The sequence below is a fragment of the Drosophila sechellia genome, chromosome 3R (genome assembly GCF_004382195.2).
Source record: "Drosophila sechellia strain sech25 chromosome 3R, ASM438219v1, whole genome shotgun sequence".
Taxonomy (NCBI): domain Eukaryota; kingdom Metazoa; phylum Arthropoda; class Insecta; order Diptera; family Drosophilidae; genus Drosophila; species Drosophila sechellia.
This window is the reverse complement of record NC_045952.1, coordinates 3,604,180-3,620,976: the sequence shown is the minus strand read 5'-3', so window position 1 is coordinate 3,620,976 and position 16,797 is coordinate 3,604,180. Positions and strand designations below refer to the sequence as shown.

The window sequence follows — 16,797 nt, the reverse complement described above, 5'->3', positions numbered from 1 at the left end:
ATTCGGCATCATGCCCAACATGCCCAATATCATTATTTTACTGCAGTGTGTCAAATGTATGTTTAAAAGGGCGTATTAACTAAGTAATAAAATATTTTTTGTCACAATAAAATACTTGAGAACTTTTATGTATATGCGATCTACCTGTATTATACATTGTTTTAATTTTTGACTTGTACTTTTTGAGCAGTATTATAATACTGTCTACATAAGTATGTAGGAAACACTATTTTCTTGGATTTTTTTTAATCATGCATAGATACCCATAAAAAATAATGTGAGCACTGTTAGTATATGATAAGATTGTTTTCTCGTGATCGAAATGTTGGTAATTGCAATTAAATATTGTAATTAATTACATGCTATTAGACATTTGCCCAGTTGTATTTTTCCCCGCTGGCAGTTCGGCCACACTGTCACTTATGCTTCTTCAAATTGTAGCGGCATTTTCGCCAAAGCAACGTTGGAAATTCGCGTCACCCATTTCATATTGCGATAAATAAGAGTTTTATCCCAAACCGTGTAGCTGAACTGTGTCATCGGCCTGTAGAAGAGCGCTGCCTGCCGGGATACACATATGCCATGGAATTCGACGGCGCAGAAAATGGCCTGGGAATGGAATTTGGCGGTCGCGGCATTCTGCGGGAGATCAACAAAAACGATGGCGGCATTAAGGTAAGTCAATAGCTGGACTTCGGGGCGTGCTCCGTCCTACTGACCATGTGCGATGTACCAATGCAGCCACTTTCGGCAGAGGCATAATACAACCCACGCATCTACAAATACATATGTGTGTGCTCGGTTATGTACTTTGTACATATATGTATGTATGCTGCGTCGCAGGCTGTTCTGCTTTTTTCTTTATTCGCAATTGTTCATCGTAAATACATATGTATGTACATATGAATTGCCATTATTGGCTGTTCCTATTAGCTCTGAGGCAGCTGTCGCGGACGAGAGCTCTCCAGTTGATCGGTGTCCGCCGGACATTGTCCATCCCAGGTGACCAGATTCCCCGATCTGCCATAGCCATCGAGAGAATGGGCAATAAGCCGGGCAAGGCACGGAAATCGAGGGCCTCGTCCGGGAAAATTACCATACAGGCGGACGACGGACGAGGGAATCGGGTATGCCAAGGGAAAATCAAAAGTTACTTATTCTTCCTCCTATATATTTGCCTCTTGAAATTTGCACTCTCCAGATGGTGCACTTTCCAATCAAAAATGCCAGTGTGGATCGCTATTATGCCAATAAATCTGTTGACGGCTAACGGCTGCAAAATGGCAGTGCCTAATGCAGTTTACAGTGCAAAAAACGCACATCTAAGGATTTGAGTTCGACTAAATGTCATTCAACTCCATCTCCCCTTTTGCCACCGAAGATGCTCATTAGAGAGGATCTACAGATGGTTTCCACCCTTTTCCACATTTGCCTATTTTTAGATCAGTTTATAGTTGGCTCTTCCTCAATATTTGTTTCCTTTTATTTTCGAATTTCAGTTTAAGGTTCAAATTCCACTTCTATAAAGCTCCGGATAATATAAACAACAACTGGATTGTAAACTGAACTCTCGCCAGCAGGTATTGAAATACACTTAACGAAGTCCCTTGTTCTTACCAAACTTGCAGATTTATTCAATCAATATAATATCAGTGAGGTTCCTAGGGCCCACACTCTTGTATTTATTGTGTTTTCTGAAATCAGTGTACTCATTTGTGGCCACTTTTTGGATTCCACTCAAGGCTTATATGCTTCAACAAACTACATTGTTTTTAAATTCTCCGTGAGCCGGGCACCGTGTGATATCTTGTCACCTGTCGCGCCCTGCTTGGATAACGCTAGAGCCAACATCTAACTATTGCCACCTCGTCATGCCCCATCGTGTGGGATTCCGTTTCATTGCTTACATTTTCTCGCCAAACATGCAAAGTCAGCCGTTGGGCAATGTGGAGCACTTCTTCGGTTCGAATCGTCTCGACGTGCAGATAGTGCGCCATGATGCGCAACAATGGCTGTGGGATTGCATGTCATCTGGCACCCACCAGGCCTCTACACTTGAAACAATGTGATGAGCCAAACCAACAGATTTATTATTTTGGAGCACTGCCTCGACTGGTCTATCATTAACCGAAATCATTTTGCAAATAAGACTATTCTCAAAAATCGTATGGAAAATGTGCAAATTAATGCTGTCTTCAAAGCGTTGAATTTGCACCGAGTTCCTCCAGTTGACTTGCGAAGACTTTATTAGCAGTTGGCGGTCGCCCTATTCTCGTATCCCATTTATTTATCCCCTTCTTTAAGTGCTTCGCCTTATTTGCGGTGTCTTGCATTTCCACTGCTGCCTTTCAGTCTGAATTTCGTCTGAGGTCTGTCTAGTTTTTCAGTTTTTCACTGCAGTTCAGTCAAAAAGGTTGTCAACTTGCGCCCGCTCTTTTGGCATTAACATTTTATAAATATTGTCCACGACCTCGCCCGTTTCCAAAATTTATTTCATATATCTAAGAGAAGTGTGTTTGAATGGATCAAGTGTGTGTTGCCCTCTAGCTTCTTAAAACCCAATATATTTACTCGAAATAGAATCACCAGCCTCATGTTCAGAATCACCAGCCAAGTCTATCTGGCCACGAAGACTTCTATTATTGATATGCTAATAAAATCTTTGAAAGGTATATATCTCGTAGCTACAATAGCTGAGTAATGGGTAGTCGAGAAAAACGACTAGAGTTCTCTCTTGTTTTGATTAAATTTTCATTAGAAATATTATTGCTTCAAAATTCAGAGTATAGCTTATCGGAACTATATCAAGACTAGGGATGTGCCTAATACATGTTTTAGTTTGGAATGAAATCCATAATTTGGAATATACAAAGGTGTCCGTAGCCGCCGTCTGACATCTGAAAAACATAAGGCAGTATTATAAAAGGAAGAGAGGACCGTGCTGATAAGGGGAGAACGCCATGTGGGCCAAAACGATCCAAACATATAGACATACGAAAACATCCGGATCGTTATGTGGATGCCATTCAAACTATTCGTTCTCTCACTCGGTCGTCGATCCCCCGCACTCTCGCCGTGCTCAACGTATTCGTGCATGTGTGACGCTGAACAGAGCAGAGCAAATTGAAAACGAAAATATTTTTAAATTGATTTTAAAGGCAGACATGATCGGGAGCCAGTGAGAACCGCACGCGACAACGGGCCGTGAGAAACCCGGCGGTATTACCCAATAAAATGGAAGCGGAAAATCACAGTAAAGATTTTACCGAGTAGGCGAGCCCAAATCTGTGTCACAACGGAAGCCCCGAAAAAGGCAAAAAAAATAATAAAAACACTAAAGACCAAACCAAGGAACTCTATAGATCCATTGGTTTTCGGAACCAAGTGAACCGCATCGCGTCTCAGGAGTTAATCGCGCGTAGAGCGGCATGGATTTCCTCGCGAATATCATCAAAAGACCCAAAAGCATCGCCACCACTGGCATCAGCACCAACCAGCCAACGACAATGGAAGCCCTAGAAGCTGCTAGTCCCGCTGATGAATGTTCTACACCGAGGGATAAGGGAGGAGTTACACGTGTATCCGCGCACCTGGACACGTTACTGGAGTCCGCCTCTGAGGAGCTGCAGCGACTGGAGGGAAAGCACTGTGATCTATTTATGGAATCCATCTCGAAACCACTCCCAGCCCCCGAGGACAGCACTGATAGTAGAGAAGAAATACAGAAATTTCTAAGCGAAATAAACTTCAATCTGAACCAAGTTAGTGCTAACGAATTGGAACACTTGCAAGCCATGAGTGGCGAGGTATGTCTCAAAGATTAGAACTGTCTATTCTGTATTCTAGTATTAGGGAAAGTGCATGAATGTACTCATTGTAATATTTTTCTAGTATCCCATTGTGTTTTGCCTATTGCATATTTAGTATTTATGCGGTTGGTTCGTCAACTTATTGCGTTGCAGAAAATATTATTTTAAATCGCGTTGTATCTAGCCATTAGCTTGGGCTAATATTCCGCTAGAATCTGTTTCCCATGACCCCTCAAATTTGAGCCCATTGTCGAAAAATTAAAATTAAAAACGGAGAAATTGGTCTGCTGTCCTACTTATTTGTTGACACCATCCTAATTTTTAGTGTCCCGCTCATAAGACGGCCTCCACCCGCCTTATTCTTCTGACTTTAACCTTGCAGCACCCATTATACTGTAATGCGCTCTAATTAAATTCCGCGTGTAGAACGATGCTCCCAAACCTAAATAGACATAAAACATGGCGGACGGCCGCATTGAATCCGCGGCATGTTTATTTCGCACTGCACAAAAGCTGACGCCGACCCAGTTCCACGTCCATCTCCCCACCTTTTGCTCCTCAATCCGTTTCGTTGCCACCCTCCCATACATATGCCACATATACCCGATTTGTACGTCTTGGCTGGCTTTTTAATTAATGACATTTGCTTTTGTTGACTGACCGACTGCGACAAACATTTGAAATGTATGTTTTTTTTTAAAGCGAGAATAGAAGGCATCTGGCTTGCCATTCGATATTTAGGATATTCGCTTTGTAATGGATGAGATTGAAGTCTTTCAAATGGAGATAATAATTTCATAATAATTTATTCTTTTGTATATGATAATAACTAAGAATGGGGGTCCTATGCCTTTGTTTAATTTCTTGGCAAAGGTTAAATGCGGGAAAAGTCATCCCAAATGCGATTTATTTATGCCAACCTGTGGTGCGGCTCTTGCCTTTTTTCATTTAGGCAATTTGTCAAAAATTCCTAATTAAATGACCAACCAGCTGCTACTCGTGATCATATTTAAAACCCCATTCCCAACATCGGTTGTTTACGTTTTTCATCTGCCAATTTTTTGGATTATGCCTATGTTTTCTCGCCAAAATTATTTTATTTAAAACTATTCGAATCATGAAAGCGATGTACATCTTGATAACTATGTTCTTACAACTTTGCATCTCTTGTTGGCAGCTGAGTCCGCTGGCGGTGAAGCCCAGTCCCAAGCCGACGAGCATGGATCAACAGAAGGCAATGGCGGCAGCTCTGGGCCATCAGACGGCGGTACCCGGTGGCCGTAAGCTAGACGACGACCTCGTTCCAAAGTTTGGAGGTCTTCCCGAGTTCGATGAGACGCAAATACCGGAACTGGCTCCTTTAAGTACCGATATGGACAGTGAGTAAATCTAGTTTGTGTAACACAGAAATCTCGTAAGGTGGAGAATTTATATTGATGCACAAAAGAATTTAATACGAAACGCGCCCGAAGAGGGAAGTATTTTCTTCTATTTCAATACCATCATTTATGCAAAGGAAAGGTCCCAGCTGGGGAAAAGAAATCATTTCCAAGTTTAAGAATACAAATCTCTTTGTATTAATTATATAAATAATTTTCTTATATGTATATAAGTATCCGATATTTTTACTATAACTAATTAATTAATACATCGCCTTCATTCCGCCCTTAGCTCAACTGAAAACCAACCATTCGGATTCGGATGTTTTTGTCGAGTGTTTATCGCTTCATAGCGAGCGCTATACCGGAGATCGATCGGAGTTAGAGGCCTATTCAAGTGCCCTTAATGATGTTTTGGAGCAGCAGCTGTCCATGACCTCAGCTTCTACACTGGATGCTGCATTCAACGATCCTTTAGCGGTTAGCCAGCACAACAACGTCAGCTATGAAGACATGGATGTGGATGATGACCTAAACGAAACCATGGAAATGTTAAAGGACTCCTTGGATGCGGAAGACCATCATCTTATGCAAACGCATATTCTCAGCGTAACCCAGCCAAAACCAGAGAATAATTCTGTGCACCTTCCAAATCAGGAACAAAATAGGGTTGAACTAGACCAGTTAGCCAAACACTCTAAACGCAATAGTAATGCAAAGGAGCCACCATTCGTAGAATCAGTATTGTCTGAGGAGTCTGGTACACAACTTCTTGAGCCGGAGCTCACCTTATCTGCCTTGGACTCTACGAAAGACTTAGCTAAGCATCATGAGGAAAAGCAAACGGATACAGAAGATGTATTTCAGAAAGAGGACCACCATCCGGTCAGTAGTGCGCAGATGGAGGAGGCACAAAATCCTGAGGAACCTAAAATAGCCTTAAATCTCAAAGAGGCTTCTTCAGAACTGTCCACAAAACTAGCAAATAATCTAGAATGCCCTTATCAAGAGAAGCAATTAGAATCAATGGAGAGAACATGCACTGCCATCAGCCTTGAGCAAAGTGCATCCCCAGCTATGGAGGCAACTGAAGACAGAAATGTGGAGGAGCTTGATCACATGGACGTGGATGAATCCATGAGAGTGGATGATGCCCCAGTGCTTAACTCATGTCGGCAGGAGCAAATGCATACTCTTTCTCCCGTTTCAAGCAAATCTTTTTCAAAACCCTGCGTTGAAAATGATACGGATTTTCAAAATAATAAAATGGATCAAAAAACTGCAGGCAAAGAGAGTCCATTGAAGATGACTGAAATAGAGCTGCCTGTGGAATCTGTCCCATCAGCACCACTCTCACCGCCGATACCCACACTTCAAGCAAAAATGATGGAACTGCCCCGTTCTCCGCCCATACCTACACATCGCCCAAAAACAGCGGAGGAACTAGAGTTCCTGGCTCTGAGGGAGCTGCCCTTGCCCGATGATGACCCCACGGCGGAAAAGGTGGTATTTAAGCAGCTATCACACGGCCGCGTACCCGTGGTGGCAGTCTCCCCAACGCCACTTTCCTTGGATCTGAAAGGAAATACAACCACTGCAAGCCTTCCAGAACCCACTTCGCCCAGTTTCCCCATCAAAGAACCTGCTGAAAAACAGTCCCACTTTCCACGCTCACCCCGTGCTCAGCCCGAGCAAAAGGACATGCCCTATTTGGAAGAGGCTGTTGTAGAACGTTCTTCAGATCGCAAGCAAAGCGATTTCGGTGCCGGAGTCATAGCGAAATCACCAATAGTGTTTCAGTTAACACAACCCAGTCCTGAGAAGCAGCACCTCAACGAAACCTTGCCCATGAGCGAAATTTCTCCCACTCCGTCAAATATGACCTTTGACAGCGGAAGCATTACGGAGGACAAATCTCAGAAGGGTACAGAGAATATTGAGCCTTCATCCAACTTCGCCGTAAGTCTGGGATCGGTCGATGATAAACAGCGCCGCACTTTCTCGGTGGTTCAGGCCACGAAGGAAGAGGAGGAGGCCAAATCGCGTCGGACTTTCTGTATGGAAAAGGAGAACACTCGCCGCACCTTCTGCATGCAGCAGAATGCCTCTCCAGCGGTGGAGGCCACCGAAGATACCGGGGCTGATGAAGTCATGGATGTAGATATCTCCATGAGGGCAGATGAAGTAGCCGTGATGAATTCGCCTCAGCAAACTTGGAAGGAACGCCAAGCACCAATTTCAAATTCACCACCTATTCCTACCCATCAACATTTAAAAAGACCCCCTATCCATGAGGCGAATTCTCCAGTGTCACCATTGGGAAATGGCACCGTTGTGTTGGAGGAGCAGGCTCTCTCTGCTAAAGAGCAAGCCACGCTGAGCGCCAGCGATGAGAAGGACGATGTTTTCTTGGAGCACTTTGGTGCCATTTCTCCAGTTTCGGATGACATGTTTAAAACCAGCAGCGGCTCGAACAATCAAGCAAAGTTTAGGGTCAATGCTGATGAAGAAACCGGAGTCAAAGGCGCTTCTGCTATGATCAGAAAGAGAAGTGGTACAGCTGGCGAGCAGGAAGCGATCTTCGATGCCGAATTCCATGATGGCGCCAACAACCAAAACCGTAAGTCAATGACCGCTAGCATCGTTTGTAGGAAATGTTCCATTACATTTAATTGCAGTCAAAAGTTTTTTAACATTATTTAATCTTTTAAAGCCGTGCAGTTTTTGTTCATATATATTTGGTTGTCAATGTCAATATAAATACCAACACCCTTTTCTTACCAAAGCGGTATTCTGTTGTTGATTCTTCCGGCAGTTATTAAATGTACACGTTTATACCCTTGTGGGTAATACAACTTTTTTTGTTTAAATAACTTAGTTGTATTGCTATTCGAACGAAACATTACCAAAAGTCTACTTTCATTTGCATAGTATCGTTGTTTTTTTTTATATAATATGTTATTATTTGGATATATTTGGATATCGGGATAACCGATTTTTTGTCTTCCCAATTTATCGATTTGCCAAAAGAATATCGAAATTTCTCCTCCGCACTCTCATTGAAGGGTACTTGATAGTCGAGGCAATAAGACTCCTCTTTTCATTTCAGATTTTTCCCGTTAGTTTCTATAAAAATGCTAAACACATTTTCCAACGCCCTAAAACGGCAAAATCAGTTCCAAAATTTTGAAAATGCTTTGATTTGATTTGTTTTTTGTTATTTGTGAAACGAATTTTAAACTGTATCCCTTGCTCTTCAGCTTGCTGAATAAGGGGTATCTGATCGTCTATACTGTTATCGAGTTTTTAACGCTGCGTCGGCGTCCCTGGAATATGCACGCCTAATCTTAACTTTCTAGCTTTTAAACGGAATTGCTTCTTTCTACTTCTAGTTTAGTATACCCTTTTTTCTACGAATAGGGGGTATAAAAATAAAACAAGGAGCCACACATGTAAGGCAATGAACCTGAACTTCGATTTGTGAAAGAAAAAAACCTTGGGGTTTCGGTGTTAATGCAAGAGCGAAAGGAACAAACAAAAGGGGTTAACTTTTTTTTTTGTTTTTTATGGCTTTTGGTGGAGTTCAGAAACTGATTTGTTGCTTTTTTTTCCCATTTCCTGTTTTATTTTGTGTTTGTTGTTGCTGCACATGCATTTTACGGTGCTCTCTCATGAAAAAAAAACCAGTGTGCTCTCTCTTCTATTTCGCCGCTCACCGCCATTGGTACTTTCTATTTTCTCTTGACATCTCTCTTATTTCTGCGGCTATCTATGTCTCTCCTGACGCCCATATCTGCAAGAGCGGAATGTACGAAGAAGAACTTCTTTATATGTGACGTCACTTTCTCTAATTGAAGAACCACTGCCAGTTTATTATCGTCTTTAATCAGCTCAAAAGTCCAAACATACATATGTATGCGTCTGTGCGCGTTGATATTTTTGGTCAATCACGAGAGCTGATTCCCTCATTTTTCTAAGTAAAATGTTTTTGGATCAGTTTACAATTTCAAATGGGTAAAACAACGGCGCCTAAAATATTTATCGGTATCGCTGACTAGGAAAACCATCTCCTAAGCTAAAACAACCCCACACATGAGCAACAGCTTAGGCGAGAGACTTTCTTTCTCGCTCTCGTCATTCACAGCAACTGCAGCACAGTACGGTGTTAACTCGCTAAATATACTATGTATTTGAAAGACAATTATGAATTCAAATGCAAAATTAAAAGAAACATTTCGAGGATTTTGCTTCAATGACTGCTATATCTGCATATTTTTTGGGATATTTGCGAAAATAATAGGAAGTGTTTAGAGACTGTTAGTAATCAGCTTAACTGTTTTTAATTTTAGTACTCTGACACTATTCTTATCCGCATTCTCTCCTGATGCTCCTTGTCACTACGTGGCCTTTCTGCCGTAATTTAGTATTGGGATTATAGTGCGCTTGAAACTTTCATGCCCACATTTTGTCAATTTCTATCGACATGTAAATAAAGGCGTTCTCAATTGTTTAATGTGAAGTTGGATAAAAATTTAAAATTTTATATTTAAAAAGCAACAATTAGTAGGAAATCAAATATTCCAGTCTATTATGTCTGTTAGCACGTGAAATAGTTTTTATTATCGACGTCTTACTGTTATCTGCTATCTCAAACTGCTCACAGACGAACACTCAAGCGCATAGGAATTCAGCTTAGAACTCTGCGGGCACGACAGCTCCCGCCCCAAAACGTTGCAGTAGAGCGAGAGAGACAGTCAGTGGGTGGCAGTTCGATGTATGGTGCCGGGTAGAGGGGATGAGCACAACTCCAAACAGACAACGTGTACACAGCGCTAGCACTCTCTCCCTCGCACCTATTCTCTTTGCGCACTTGCTGACTGCTGAATACGTTCCACTGTCCCACACTCCAGTCAGAATTCAGACTCGTTCGTTCGCTCGCGTGCGTGCGCTGGTTTTCTTATTGGACTCGCGGAGAGAAATGTAAGCAATAAGAAATTCCATTTCAGTTAGTTTCCAACATCTGACGTCGCTTTAACCATCGGTACCGTACTGCTGTTAAATCTTGTCCTTGCCAGGCTGTTAAATCGAAAATTAATCTTTAAAAAGGGCAAAACTAAAATTATGTTTGTTTACCATGGCTCGCAAGGTTCTATTTTGATAATTGTCCGCAAGAATGACTAGAAATCGAAAATGTAATCAGCAGCTGGGCTGCATAAAAACAACAAATAGGCATAAATAAAGCCAAAAGACAGGTCTCCAAATCGCTAAGAAAAAAATAGTATGTGAGAGTGAGAGCGTGAAACTTCATTGTGCGATTTGCTAAGCGTATTCGTGTAAGGTTGTACATAAATGTACGTGTGGGTGTTTTTCGGGTGCTGTGTGGTCACCGTTAACATTATTATGTGAAAACTGTGTAGAATCTTAAAAGTGTAAACCTTGTCAGAGACAGGCAATTAAAATGCAGCGCAGTGAGGAACCGCTCTTTCTCTCTTCGCTCTCTGCGCTTCCGCTTCTGCTCTCCTTCACTCAACCCACTTTCGGAAACCATTGTCGATTGCATAAAATGACTCACAAGTCGTCGGTTGCCTTTGTTTTGTTTTGGTCCGGTGTTTTCAAAACTGAGAAATGTACAAAACCCGATCCACAATTCGGCCTATATGGTGACCTGAACATTATATCTGGGTCTGCCCGGGGTTCTCTCTATATTTAAAGCCTTAAAACCGCTGTGCTTCGCATTTGTTTATGTGTTCCCCCATTCCATTTCCAAATGCACTGAGAAAAGGGGTCTCATTTGTGATTGTGATGTGACTTAAAATAAAATCAGTTCATTTTCATGTTAGGTTGATTGGTTTGCTTGCTCTAAGAAAGCTTAAGGCTTAACTTCAGGACGTTGGGATTTACTTTTCGATAAAGGACCTTTCTTAGAAAATTAAAATTTCTTCGAGGCTACTGTTAAGGTAGATATGCCGCTTCCATGCAAAACAGACACACCTCAATTTCGTGCCCCTTAGAATCTGGGTTTGGTGTTCAGGGGGTTGAATGGTGGCGGATACTTGAGTCATACCATATCTTATTTTGGTTTCGCCTCGTTCTCCCTTTCGTGTTTTCGAAAGACAATTTTATTAAAGGCTGCAGAGGTCGAAGTGTATAATTTTTTTGTACAAGTGTATGGATAAGCAGTGAACAGCCTCATGAATGGTTCATGCATTGATTTTCTTAAAAAGTCAACATTAACCTATCGCCTGAATCATGATTATACTTGATTCTTTAATATAAAAAAGCTCACAGTAGTATATATCATTGATAAAAGATGCTATTGAGTTAAGCCTAGCATATGAGTTGAGGCAAATAATCTCTATTAATGACTGTAGAACAATTCTATTGAAGAAATAGAACCGATTTCAGTTTAAGTTGTGAATTTGATGATGCCTTAACGGCCGAGAATGATAAAATCAAGTTATATCCAATCCTTTGTATCATTTAGCTTAGTTTCTCGGTTTTAGAGGGCGTTTCTCCACCTCCCTTTTTTTTGTATATTTTTATGTGGCATAATCTTTGATTAATAATGGTAGATTTCCGAATATAGCAAAAAGCCGCCTGACGTTGACATTGATTTAAATATAATAAATTTAAAAAAAACAGCCGGCGATGATTAGGTGACTAACTACTAAATGTTTTCTATTTTTTCTCCTTTTCTCATCAAACCCAAACACCAAATGCACGCGCATGCACTCACCTAAACATTACCATGAACACCAACAAAAAACGAACACCAATCACAGTGATACTGAATTCATCAGATTTTGATTATTTGTACACGAAAGGCAGCAATAGTGCGCCTATCGACCGCAGTTCGCTGCTGTTGAAGTTTGATCCCCTCCTTGGAGCCCCTGTTCCCGTTAATCATCCGAATCAGCAGGAGAAGGCGCTGCAGAATATTCTGGGATCGAACCAGCACCAGAACCGGCTTCTTAGCCCAACATTGGAGGAGCACGAAACAAGTGACGGGAACCAGTCTTTTGGATTAATATCGAGTGCCAAAGATACAGCCAAGAAATGGGATTTTAAGCCACCTGTGGATAGAACAAAAGTAAGCTATCAGTGAATTCTTCAGGCACAAAATTAATGCAGCTTTATTATTAAATGCAATTATTACGACTAATAATTACGATTTTTTTTTACAGAAGCATGTTAAAATGAGTGTAGACGTCATTGATAACGATTGCAACAAAACCTTCGATAATTCCAAGTAAGTAAAAAGTGAATCAGTATTGTCTGTGCCATGGTACTAATGGGATCTTTACATTTAGCACTAATACGGAGGATAAGACGCACAACTACAACGATATGGATGAGCTGGAGAAGAAAATCAAAAATGAAGTGTAAGTAGGCCTCATTTCCAATTAGTGCCAACTAATAGTGTGTTTCATTCTAGAACGCGGTCCGAAGACATTGAAAAGAAGCTCAAAGAGGGAGAGTTGCGCGAGGAGGCTCTGATCAAGCGTATTACAGAAAAGGACAAAACAAATGCAAAACTAAAGTAAGCCTCACTGCTTTTAGTTTTTACCGCCAGGGTAGTATTTAGTTTCTGTAACCTGGATCAGCACCACTAGTTGATCGCTGATGTAACCGGTTTTATTAGCAAGGAAACAAACTCTGTATTATAACTCTTAGAGGTATAGCTTGTAGGCTATATAACAAGTAGAAAGGAAAGCTTTAATTTTTTACTTAATTTAATTTAATTTAAAACTTAAGTTGATTTTATTTGCAAATATAGCAAAGATCTTATATCTGGTTACTATTTAAACAGGTGTAATAACAACAGATGCTATAATTTTGTGATTTTTTAAACGAAAATGCCATAGTTAAGGCACACGCCTTCCTTGTATGCCTTTTTAAATAGTCGAGTTCCCCGACTATCAGATACCCGTTACTTGGATAGTACGAATGCGAACGCGAAATTTCTGGGATATCCACAGATATTGGGGAATAATATAAAAAAAATGTTGTTCAAAAGTGTGGCCGTGACCGGATCGGCGGCTTTCGATAGAAATCAAATCGATAGAAATTTAATTGCGCTGCGTCTTGTCTCTAGAATCTCTATGCTGAATCTGAACCTTCTAGCTTTTATAGTTCCTGACGGAACCTTCCCTGAACCTTCTAGCTTTTATAGTTCCTGAGACCTCGACGTTCAGATTAGATTAGATTGACTCGGCTATAGATCCTGATTAAGAATATATGTATGTACTTCATATAGTCGGAAACGCCTCTAGTACCCTCTACGAGTAACGGGAATAATAATCCGACATTTTCGGTGTTGTTAAATATTTTGTCACTTAAGAAAAGCATTAAGGGCATTTGTTTAAAAGATTACGCGATCCATTACGATAATTGTAATTTTGAGATGTTTAATGAACAGTTTTGAGCAATTTTTAATTTTTTTACCGTCAGAGAATTTTAGACTGGGTTGGTGTTAATTATTTCTTTCTTTCTTTCCTAATTTTTGCGTACAAATAGCAGGTGTTCAGAAACGCCACATACAGAGCTTTATTAATATTTTAAAACCCATTTCTTCTTTCCAGCGGTGTCATCGAGGCGTATGAGAAAGCAATTGCAGAGCTTATCAGTGAGAAGGAGCAGCAGGCACAGCTTCACGAACGGCAGTTGCAGGAAGTCCAGGCAGACCGGGACGCAAATTACCATCACTTAACGTCGTTGGAGACGACATTTTCCGATCTGCATGTGTAAGATATATCTGAACATAGTAACTAAAACTGGTTTTGACATCCAACTTACTGCTGTGGTATTGTGTTGTAGGAAATACGAGAAAAGCAAAGAGATGACCTCGCAGCTCAAAAGCAACGAGGAATCGCTTCTGGCAGAGCGAAAGCAGATGATGGACAATCTGCGGTTGCAGGAACAGCGCTACGACAAGATGAAGAACCATGCCATGCAGCAGCTGGAAATGTGAGCGATTGATTTCTAATTAAAGTGTCTAACTGACAACTATTTTCCCTGTCCTAGTGCCAACAAAAAGCTTGACACCTACGCGAGGGAGCATGCCGACGAGACGAAAAAACTTAAAGCTTTACTTAAGAAGGAGGAGATCTCGCGGGTCTCGATGACTGAGCAGCTGCAACAGAAATCACGCGAAAACGCTGATCTGCTCAAGATCTGCGAGGAGCTCATCTATGGCAAGGGACAAGGTGGTAGTAGTTAAACTCAACTCGCGGATTGTCCGGAATGTAATTTATATGTTGCTGTAAAATCGCACACACCCTCATCACAACACTCATTTGGCATATGGAGCCTTTCTAGCAAGCAGCATGTCCGTAGATCTGTAACTGCGCCACCATCGTCGTCATCTCCATTTCTGTAATGGTGTAATAACCGCTCGGTTGCGTGCTCTTTACTGATTAAGAAAATGCATATGCACAATTGTATCATTTGCCAAATCCGCTTGTGTTGAATTTCAAGATTTACACCTAACGTTCCGACACATATTATACTTTTTCTAGATTTTTAGTTGACCCGAAAACACTCACACAAATCACAGGCAGATCAATTGAGTTTGAGTCCCGCTCGTTTTACGGGTCTGGTTGCCCGACATATGTTACTAATTCTCTATCGTATCGAATCTGTATCCTGATTTATGTTCTATGATATTACTTGGCGGCGATCTGTGCCGAAAACTGTGGTTTAGCAATCTGCGAGAGAAGCAAAATGATAGTGTGCAGCGGAAGCTAAACCAGCGGTCAATTGCAAATTGTAAGGAACAGCGTTAGCTTGAGGCGCGCTTTTATAAAATGTTTAAGTTTACACTTAGTTTATTTAATTGAAAATTTGTAATAGTTGTACTAAAAATATCTCTGTAACACATACTAGTACTAAAACAAGGAAGCGTAAAAAACAGAAAAAGGGATCCTTTTAAATACACGAAAAAAATTAATTTATTCATAATACAACACATTCGTTTGCTTTGTTCAACTTGTAATTATTAGTTTGCGCATTATAGTGAGAGGTTGCCTTACGTAGCAAAAACAACAAGTTTACAAACAAATAAATAAGACCGAAGCGCTATGACCCCACGTGATCCATGAGTTGTGCTCCTTTAGATTATTCGACAAAATCATTGCTTCTAAAGTTTACATTCTAAGAAAGTCTGTAAACTACACTACTTTTAAAAAATTTAACAATGTTGGTACATATTCGGAAATGGCAAAATTTCTATTTAAATATGGGAGCTGGTAGCCAACTACACAAATTCTTTGCTTTTTTCATATAGTAAGAACACAACCCCAGTAAACTCATACAGAAGTCTTTATAAATTGTACTTCCAAGTAAGAAAATGATTGTAATCTAAGAATAACATAAACTTGTTTATCACGACGTGGAAAGCGAAGGAAAACAAACTAGAATTGTATACAAATTTGTACCCAGTCCATGTAATTTGAGAAACGCTACTTCATAATATATAACACCATACATATATTTTTCTAAAGTAGAAACCTCAGATGAAACACCCAGAAGCACTTGCGCTTTTAGGGAAAGTTTTCGACGAGAAAACGGAATAACTGTTGTAGTTTGACATTTGAAAAAGAATGGATTATATATCAATGCGCTGTAAAAACACAAATAGTATTACAACATCCCAGCACATATGAACTACGATGTGCTGAGCATGTGACGTGACGTATGTGTACGTAAAGGTGATTGATTGAGATGCATTCATTCAGTAAATAAACTATTTCATTGACAAAGTTCACCCGGCAATCTTCCATTCAACTTACAAATATAAAATTTATATAGTTTCTCTCTTTTTAGGGCTTATAAATGTTTGCTGTTTTATACATTCACACGTACATATGCACAAATATTAAAGGTGCATATGTATGTCGATGAGTGTCTGTCGTGTTTCCTCATTCTTATGATTCTAGAGACACCACCCTCTTGCAGTGCCAAACTCACATTAACTTCCAAGTCAGTATCAATATTACTGCTTGCTTATCGCAGCCTTACAGCTTTCTAGAACCCCGGTACGGGGTGATCTCTGCTGAAAAAGTCGCCGACAACTATGATTGGTTAAACGAAGAGAGTATATAACGAGGGCCGCTTCTACAATATCTCTATCTCCATCTCAAGACGTTTAACAGAGTAACGGGCATCTGGTAGTCGATGCAAAAGCGTTCTCTTTTTTTACAGTTCTACCAGAACCATCAATTCCTGTAATACATCCTAAATGGATAATTTTGCGTGCGCTCTTATCCATACTCACCAATTAAAACTCAGCCTTAATGTTATAGATTTTATTTCTTGTGAATTTCCGCTTAGAATAGCGGCTACAACAACAACGGTATTTGGCTGCGAAGAAGTCGCCCACAACTATCTTGTTGAAACGAAGAGAGAGAGAGTATAAAACGGCGGCGGCTTCTGCAATATCTCCATCTCAATACATTTAACAGAGTAACGGGCATCTGATAATCGATGCAATAGCGTTCTTTTTTTTACAGTGTTACCAGAACCGTCGTTTCCTGAAATACATCCTAAATGGGTTCCGTTGTGGGCTAGTTTTTGATATCCCAAAATCGATTCAATTTAAACGCAATACA

At 40.5% G+C, this 16,797-nt stretch overlaps 1 protein-coding gene across 7 annotated transcripts; it reads left to right on the top strand.

Annotated features, from left to right (window-relative positions):
- The first annotated feature begins 445 nt into the window (after positions 1 to 445).
- On the top strand, positions 446 to 15,953 carry LOC6613860 (transforming acidic coiled-coil-containing protein 3). 7 transcript variants are annotated; one of them, XM_032720304.1, is made up of 11 exons: positions 3,429 to 3,806; positions 4,987 to 5,188; positions 5,481 to 7,808; positions 11,971 to 12,278; positions 12,373 to 12,437; positions 12,499 to 12,570; positions 12,624 to 12,728; positions 13,771 to 13,932; positions 14,006 to 14,155; positions 14,213 to 14,394; positions 14,707 to 15,953. In XM_032720304.1, the coding sequence occupies exons 1-11, from the start codon at positions 3,429 to 3,431 to the stop codon at positions 14,712 to 14,714; spliced, it is 3,960 nt and encodes a 1,319-aa protein (XP_032576195.1). In that variant the 3' UTR covers positions 14,715 to 15,953. The 7 variants fall into 7 exon arrangements, with proteins under 7 accessions (XP_032576197.1, XP_032576199.1, XP_032576198.1 ...); XM_032720306.1 differs by lacking the exons at positions 3,429 to 3,806; positions 14,707 to 15,953 and adding an exon at positions 446 to 675 and having other exon boundaries at positions 14,213 to 14,408; XM_032720308.1 differs by lacking the exons at positions 3,429 to 3,806; positions 14,707 to 15,953 and adding an exon at positions 583 to 675 and having other exon boundaries at positions 12,013 to 12,278; positions 14,213 to 14,408.
- The last annotated feature ends 844 nt before the right edge of the window (positions 15,954 to 16,797 follow it).

Excerpts from the sequence above, each read along its gene's own strand:
- LOC6613860 (XM_032720303.1), top strand. The coding sequence starts at position 3,429 with ATGGATTTCCTCGCGAATATCATCAAAAGACCCAAAAGCATCGCCACC. Across the intron at positions 3,807-4,986 it reads TGCAAGCCATGAGTGGCGAG|CTGAGTCCGCTGGCGGTGAA; the intron begins GTATGTCTCAAA and ends TCTTGTTGGCAG. Across the intron at positions 12,438-12,498 it reads AAAACCTTCGATAATTCCAA|CACTAATACGGAGGATAAGA; the intron begins GTAAGTAAAAAG and ends CTTTACATTTAG.